This window comes from Musca autumnalis, unplaced genomic scaffold, assembly GCF_047663935.1.
Source record: "Musca autumnalis isolate F117 unplaced genomic scaffold, ASM4766393v1 scaffold_5, whole genome shotgun sequence".
NCBI lineage: Eukaryota > Metazoa > Arthropoda > Insecta > Diptera > Muscidae > Musca > Musca autumnalis.
Genome location: NW_027412088.1, coordinates 93113402 through 93122220, shown reverse-complemented (window position 1 = coordinate 93122220; position 8819 = coordinate 93113402). Strand labels below are relative to the sequence as shown.

General features: G+C 34.3%; 1 protein-coding gene across 1 annotated transcript; it reads left to right on the top strand.

Moving 5' to 3' along the window:
- The first annotated feature begins 3796 nt into the window (after positions 1–3796).
- LOC141386478 (uncharacterized) lies at positions 3797–8586 on the top strand. Its single transcript, XM_073955040.1, has 4 exons — positions 3797–4007; positions 7921–8021; positions 8089–8245; positions 8313–8586. Exons 1-4 carry the CDS (start codon positions 3872–3874, stop codon positions 8450–8452), a joined length of 534 nt encoding a protein of 177 aa, XP_073811141.1. The 5' UTR covers positions 3797–3871; the 3' UTR covers positions 8453–8586.
- Positions 8587–8819: the final 233 nt, after the last annotated feature.

Genomic DNA, 8819 nt, shown 5'->3' with positions numbered 1-8819 from the left:
TATTAAATACCCAATTTCAGATATTTCGGTAAGATAATGTGAAAAACCCCTGGAAAATATCGAAAATCTGGTGTACCGTTCTATGGGGATCTATATCAAAACGTGGACCTATAGTGACAAATTTCTGGGGAATAGTTTTGTAGTCCCAGAAAAGAACAAATACCAAATTTCAGCCATTTCGGGAAAATAACATGGCTAAAACCTTCTAAATATTGAACACGGTAATGCACTATAGGTAATTTGGCCTGTTTTTGAGGCAAAAATTATAGGCGGTGGACTTTTATATATTTTAAATGCTTTATATGCAAAAGTAGGAAAAAAAGAATTACACAGTAAAATTCGGATATAGCGAACATCGGTTATAAGAAACTACGTTTATATATGCGGACAGTAAGCTTTAATAAGAATGTTACAGATGAACACGTTTATAACGAACGCCGGATATAACGAACAAATTTTCATTTTCCTACCGCCTATTCTCATTTTACCTATTTTATTCGTTCCAACTTAATGAACGCGGTTAAAAAAGAAAACGGATATAATGATCAAATACAAAAAACTGATCCGTATTTTTAAAAATTGATATGTTTAAAATATTGATTCGCGACGAGATCTTTATAAATATTATTTTGTAAAGGACCAAATAAATCAAAATTGTTTTTTGTGTTTAATGTTTCCTTCACCACACAAAAAATTAAAAGAAAATATTTTTTCTGCAAGGAGTGTACCTTCAAAAAAGTGATATAATTAAAAAAAACGTTGATTCAGAACCCTTTGCTGAAGAAGAATCCCGGTGGCAGAATCTCAGATAAAGTTGGACAATTTTGTAAAAGTCTATAATATAAAACTATATAATAATAATTTTGTAAAAAATAAATTCTTAGGTTGTATCCTATATGACGATGTTTCCTGCTGTAACAAACATTTTGAAGAAAATTATTTCTTAAAACATAAAGTGCATACCGCCACCGTTCCACTGAATATCATACTTAAGTATTTGATTATTGCCAAACTCTTACAAATTGCGTTTAAATTCTACTCTGATCTTTAATTTTTAACATTTTTTTATTTTGTCTTCAAAATTTCCATTTTAACTTCGAATTATACCTCGAGTTTTGAATATTTTTATACCCTCAGCCTTTAGGCTATGAAGGGTATATACTAGGGTTATGACTTTTTGACATTTTTCCTCAAAAATGATTTCCTGTAGCAGATATGAATGAACTTTTGCCTATTAATCACTATGCTATCGTTTATTCCATTGAAATATAAAAAAAGTTCACGCACAAATCGATTTTAAAAAAATAAATTTTTGAAAAAATATATGAAATGAAAAAATCTTTTTTTTCAAAAAATATTTTTTTTTCACGAATGAATAAATCTAAGCCTACTAATAACTATAATAACGTTTATTTCATTCAAATATTAAAGAAGTCGCGAAAATGTCACTTTGAAAAAATTTCAAATTTTTTGTTGTTTGTTAAAAAATTATATTTTTTAAATAAAAGCGTTTACGACATTTTTACGATTCTCAGAATTGAAGAAAAATAGTGAGAAATAAATTTTATGTCATTTTAATTATTTCATGTGGCTCTAAAGTTTATTTTCAATTATATATCTGTTTTCTATGACTTCAAAAAAATGTCCATAATTTTGATAAATTCCAATTTTAAAATCATTTTGTGCGTGAGGTTTTTTCACCGAATCACCTTTTAATTAAGATTTTATGTAATCTTATGGCAAAACTCATCACTTTCATACGGGCATAACTCTTGAAGGGAGTAACGTATTCGGTTCATACTTTGCATATCGTGAAATTCCTGCCAGTCTTAGATAAGGTTCGAATACGTACTCAATCGGTTCACTCCTTCGGGTACCTCCCACACAAAATTTCGGATCAGTTCAGTTTAGGACCTGCTCTATAATCGCTTTGATTTTTATTTTAGAAACTTGTATTCATAGCCCCCAATACGACGGTACAAGTTTCATCAGGCGCAAGTCCATACTTCCAGAGAAAATAGCCTGAAAGATGCACAAAACCCCTATGACACCGTGTAAGGTGGTTGGAGCGCACGATAACCCTCGAACGGATCTGCCGATTCGGTCCAAAATATGGTCTTAGTAATGTTTTGTCCAAACATAGTTTAAGTTTGAAGATAAGCCCTATCGGTCCACTCCTTCAGGTACCTCCCCCACAAAAGTTCAAAAATGTTCGGAAAAATTTTCGTACGGTAACTCTTGAAGGGAGTGGCCGAATTGGTCTATACTTTACACATCCTAATATATCTACCAGATATAGATCAGGTTCAAATATGGACTATATTTGTCCACTCTATCCAGTACCTCCCATACAAAATTTCGGATAAGTTCACTTTAAGACCTGATATCGAATCACTTTGATTTTTGTTGAAGCAACTTGCATTCGCTGCCTCATTTACGATGTTAAAAGTTTTTTTAGGGGCAAGTCCATACTTCTTGAGCAAACAGCCCGAAGAGTGTAAAAACCCCTTGTGGCACCATATGTTGCGGCTGGAGATCCACTTCCATAACGGTCAATGTCGATCCATTCCTTTTAGTATCTCCTCCGCAAAACTTTTGATCTTTAATCCTAATCAACATCGGTTCAAACGCCCTAAATACATACGTATTTTTGGAAAAAATTGTTTCAATATACACATTCTGAGGGTATATCTCTGTCGGCAAAGCCGACTGATACTTTTTTACTTGTTTCAATATCCACAGGCTGAGGGTATATCTCTGTCGGCAAAGCCGACTGATACTTTTTTACTTGTTTGAAAACAAATTGCACATCCATATAATTTGACATGTTCTTTCTTCGAATCAAATTAGAAAACTCGCGTTATTAAAAGTGCAAAAATCGACTTTTTGCTCTAAAAACCTGTCCAAATTACCTATAGTGGGATGTACCGTTCTATGGGAGCTATATCGAATATATATAACGAATTTCTGGGAGAACGTTTTGTAGCCACATAGGAGATCAAATACCAAGTTGTTGAGAATAAATAATTATATTGTGTGGTATCTTCTAAGCAGCCTAGCGCATCCCGTTTTTTTTTTTTTTTGGTCCGGTTTTTTACACTTCAACCACTATAACTTAGTCATTTGTTACCCGATTTAAAAATAAAATAGTAGATTATTCGAAAGATATTATTCACCCCTTTAAAAGGAAAAAGGATCAATAGAAATCCGTTTAAATTTGAAATTGTAAGAAACCCAGATTTCCACTACTTTTACCATTATAAAACAATAAAATCAGAAACGCGAAGGGCCCATTAAGGTTTTTTCCTTCCACAAAAATCGCCCCGGCCTAGTATGCATAGTGAGCAAATTTATCCGCTATGCACAAAATCTATTTTAACTTCGCGCACTAAGTACAAACGAAACACAAACATCATATATGCCTCCACACCAATGTGTAGGGCACAAAAGTAAAACAAAACGTTTATGTTAGAAGCTATTTTTTGTTTAGAAACGAATTAGCCGGTTTCGATGCCGGCCATCTCTGCTCCCAATATTTTGGTCAAAACAAAAAATATGAAATCTGAAAAAAACTCATTTTTATACAGTACCTGTATGTGCAGTTCTAAGAGAAAGAGAGAGAAGGTGTGTGAGAAAATTGTTTAGTAGGTACATATCAACAAAATATATTTCAAACCGCCGGCAAATGCAGAAAATGGCAAAACAAACAAACATTTGTTTCGACTGGATTTGGTTTTTGTTTTGGCATCTATGGAATATTTTCGCAACACAGAGTTTCAGTTGTCAAACAGAATACAACGCCAAACGTTGTTAAAGTGAATCGAAAGCACGTTTTTTTAAAAGTTGTTATTTTGAATCTTGTTTTTTAAAAATGGCATCTTGCTGCAATATTCGAAAACTTAATTACACCTCGGCAATAGTTTTTCTCATTATTGGTTTTATTGGAGTTTTAATTTGTCTCGCATTCTTTGCTCTACCCAAGGATGAACAATTTTGGGAAGATATGGGTAATGGATGAAACAATTAACCTTGACATTATTATTTGAAAACAACAACAAAATAACGAAGAATTAAAAATTCTGTGTGATACTTAAAAATATAGATGCAAATGGACGAACATTAAAGGGTTTCAAAATTATATCATTTTGAATTTAACAAAATAACAAAGAATTCAATTAAATTAATTTAAATATACTTGATGTGTTTTTTGCAGTATAGTCTGCAATCGAGCGATATTTGCTTCCATTGTAAGTTTTGTGGAACCAAAGATGATTTTTAACGAATATTCTCTAAAGGCCACAATTTTGGTCCAATCGATGAAAAAGATTTATCAAATAATTGTTGTGGCTAAAAAATGTATCTTAAAAATTTTGTGAAAAATTTCTCTAAGTTTGGCATGTAGTCAGTAAATTAAAAACATATTAGTTTGTTTTAATAATATTTTTTTCGATATTTCGGTTGTCTCCGTCATCAGGGATTTAATACTTGTTATACCCTCATTTATGCTAACGAGGGTATATACACTTTCATACGGGCAAAATGTGCCTCATAAAAATAATGGTTTTATACCCCAAGTATGTTTGGATGAAATGTGTTTCAGACAATTTGGAGTTGATTTAGCCATGTCCGTCCGTCTGTCTGTCTGTCTGGCTGGTGCGCACGATAACTCTCGAACGGTGCAATCGAATTGGTTCAAAATGTGGCTTTCGTAATATTTTGCCCAAACTTAGTTTAAGTTCGAAGATGGGTTATATCGGTCCAATCCTTCCGGTACCTTCCCCACAAAAGTTCGAAAATTTTCCGAAAATTTGTGCGCACGATAATTCTTGCAGGGAGTAACCGATTTAGCCCACACTTTGTACATCTTGAAAGTTCTACCAGACTTAGATGAAGTTTAAATATGGACTAAATCGGTCCACTCCTTCGGGTACCTCCCACACAAAATTTCGGAAAAGTTCAGTTTAGGACCTGCTTTCGAATCGCTTTGATTTTTGTTGTAGCAACTTGTATTCGTTGTCACCCATACGACGGTACAAGTTTCATAAGGGGCAAGTTCATACTTCTAGAGAAAATAGCCTGAAAGGTGCAAAAAAACCCCTATGACACCGTGTGTAGTGGTTGGAGCGCAAGATAAATCTCGAACGGATCTGCCAATTCGGTCCAAAATTGGGCTTTCGTAATATTTTGTACAAACATAGTATAAGTTCGAAGATAAACCATGTCGGTCCACTCCTTCAGGTACCTCCCTCACAAAAATTCAAAAATCTTCGGAAAAAATATGCGCACGATAACTTTTGAAGGGAGTGATTGATGTAATCCATACTCTGCACATCCTAATATATCTACCAGATATAGATCAGGTTCGAATATGGAGGTACCCAAAGGAGTGCCAAATATAGCACTCCTTTGGGTACCTCGCATACAAAATTTCGGATAAGTTCACTTTAAGACCTACTCTCGAATCACTTTGATTTTTGTTGAAGCAACTTGTATTAACTGCCTCAATTACGGTGGTAAAAGATTTTTCAGGAGCAGGTCCATATTTCTTGGGAAAACATCCCGAAAGGCGTAAAAAGCCCTATGCCACCATATGGGGCTCTCGAACTGTTCTACCGATTTGGTGCAACATTTGGTCTTCGTCATACTTTATCCAAACTTAGTTTCATGGGGCAATACCGGTCCCCAACTTCCGGTACTTCTCCCCAATATTTAAAAAAATGTCACTACAATGTTAGGACGATATCACTTGAATGGAATTTGGTCCAAACTTTGGATCTCCTAATATTTTGTCAAAATTTAGTTTAACTTCTAAAATGGCCCATATCGGTCCTCCCTAAGGGTACCTCCCCCACAAAAGTTCAACATTTGTGTTAATTCCTAATCCACATTTTTGTCGGCAAGTTCAAATGTTGAAAAAGGACCACAAAATTCTGAAGAGACGATAAATACATTCTATCTGTCTGTAGATGAAAGTTTCAATTCACATTGGCTGAGGGTATACCTCTGTCGGCAAAGCCGACTGACACTTTTTTACTTGTTGTTGAAGCGATTTGCATTCGCTACCTCCATTACGACGGTAAAAGTTTTTTCAGGGGCAGGTCTATATTTCTTGAGAAAACAGCCCGAAAGGTGTAAAAAACGGCCACCATATGGGGCGGTCGGAGAGCACGATAACTCTCGAACTGTTCAACCGATTTGGTCCAACATTTGGTCTTCGTCATATTATATCCAAACTTAATTTCATGATGCAATACCGGTCCACAACTTCCGGTACTTCTCCCCAATATTTAAAAAATGTCACTAAAATGCTAGGACGATATCACTTGAATGGGGCAACCAATTTGGTCCAAACTTAAATCTCCTAATATTTTGTCAAAATTTAGTTTAACTTCTAAAATGGCCCTTATCGGTCTTCCCTAGCTATAACGTGACATTTAGGGTTCTTAAGTATCAATAAACTTATATAACAAAAGTTGTGGACATAGGTCCATGTTTTGGTATAGCCCCCATATAACGGTGCCCCCCGATTTTCGGTGTTTTGATGTTTTTAGCTACATTTTCAGAACGATATAGCTATAATTTGACATTTAAGGTTCTTAAATGTCAATAAACATATATAACAAAAGTTGTGGACATAGGTCCACGTTTCGGTATAGCCCCCATATAACGGTACCCCCCGATTTACGGTATTTTGACAGTTTTAGCTACATTTTCAGACCGATTTAGCTATAATTTGACATTTAGGGTTCTTAAGTGTCAATAAACTTATATAACAAAACTTGTGGACATAGGTCCACGTTTTGGTATATGAAAAAACTTGTGGGCATAGGTTCACGTTTTGTTATAGCCCCCATATAACGGTTCATTTAAGTTCATATTTTCGTATAGCCCAGATACCTCCGAACTAGCTGTTAATGACATTTGAAGTTCCCACGTTATGTACCGATTTTCGATATTTTGAAGATTCTAGCTAAATTTTTTAACCGAATTAGGAGTTATTTGACATTAAAGGCTCCCATCAAAAACTGTCAACATAGGCCCATGTTTTATTATAACCCCTGTATAACAGTACCTGCCAATTTCTAGCCCACCAAAAATTGTCAACATACATAGTTAGATATAGGCACCATAAAAAAGGGCCTCCCGAATGAAGCATAAATGTACATAAACATTATCTGACATTTTAACGTACCCACTTAAAGTTGGGGACAGGAATGAAAAGTAATTATTCCATTTTAGTTCAGAATATTTTATGGTGGAGGGTATGAAAAGTTCGGCCCGGCCGAACTTAATGCTTTTTTACTTGTTTTTGAAATGGTCTTAACATATGGGAGTCTTAAGCCATTATTTTAATGAGGCGCATTTGTATATACCAATAAGGTTGATGACTTCTTGGTAATCAGCGTTTATAATCATCCTCTTTGGTTCACCTATGTATATGTGCGGGTTTTAAATACAATGTACATTAGGGTGACCTAAAAAAATTGTTTTGGACTCATACCCCTAATTTTTCCACTTGATTCAAAAACCATATATATTAAATTTTATGGCGATAGGTTAACGCGAAACCGTGCCACTCTAGCAATCTTTGTTTCCATAGTAAATTTATAGGGCTAAAGGTGCATTTTAACGAAAATTCTCTAAAGGCCGTAATTATGGTCCAATCGATGAAAAAACTGTACCAGTTTATTGTTATGGCTAAAAGAAGAATCCTACAAAATATTTTGAAAATCGGATCGGATTTTAATATAGCTGTATAGTACCCAACATAACCAAAATCGGCCAAATATGCATGTTATAGCTAGATCAAAATCCGATTGGATTTTCACAAATTTTTGTAGGATAAGTAACTATCTAAAATTTTTTTGTATTTTTACATTATTTCATTTAATATTAAATTATGGTTTTTTGTCATTTTAGGTGAAACTAAGGGATGGTGTTACACCTTCATTTCGCTATTCCTGATCTATACCCTAGCATTATTTATCACATCGATTCTACTGATACTGGGACTTAAAAAGGTATAACAAACGATATACATACATGTATGTACGTGCATTTTAAATTACGATTTGTTTCTCTTTTTAGAATCGTCGTAATTTTATGACACCCTTTATTCATGTCGTCTATTCTGGCATTGCTATCACACTGGTTGTTGCAATACGTGTATTCTTCCGTGGTCTAAGAAAGAAACAGCCAACCGGTAAACTTGCCCTTGATTTTTTTGTGGATCTAGCTGTGTGCGGTAAGAGATATCTATAGATTTTTTAATTTGTTAATTTCTTAAATTCTCGTTTATGTTTTTCTTTTAGCATTTCAAGGTTTGCTACTATATCCTGTCTATAGGTATTACAAGTCACTTAAGTCCGCGCCATATTCGCCAGAGCAGCATACATTGAATGGCGATCAACCGATCAATAAGCCTCAATACACCATGCAAGGCCAAGCTTAATAATACAAAATACTCGCATTTTATATTACGAATTTAAGAGCTACTAACTAAGCTGCCACGAAATTATTCTATAAACAAAAAATATTATTCACATACACACACAAAATCTGCCATTGAAAACTACCACATTAATAAAAAAATTATGTATTTTTATACAATTTGAAAAATAATTAGTTACATATATCATCGTGGGAAGCAGTTTAGAAAAGAGTAATTAGATAGGCGTGTCTATCGGTACATTAGAGTATTCTCAAAACCAGTAAGCAAAATGTACCTGTCGTGAGCTCGTGTCGTCATAATATAGCCGAAGAATTTGTTGTTTCAATACAAAGAAATAAGGGGTCGATCATGCATTGCCACTAAACTT

Coding starts and splice junctions, on each gene's coding strand:
- LOC141386478 (XM_073955040.1), top strand. CDS start 3,872: ATGGCATCTTGCTGCAATATTCGAAAACTTAATTACACCTCGGCAATA. Junction 8,022..8,088: donor TGATACTGGGACTTAAAAAG/GTATAACAAACG, acceptor TTCTCTTTTTAG/AATCGTCGTAATTTTATGAC. Junction 8,246..8,312: donor TGTGGATCTAGCTGTGTGCG/GTAAGAGATATC, acceptor TTTTTCTTTTAG/CATTTCAAGGTTTGCTACTA.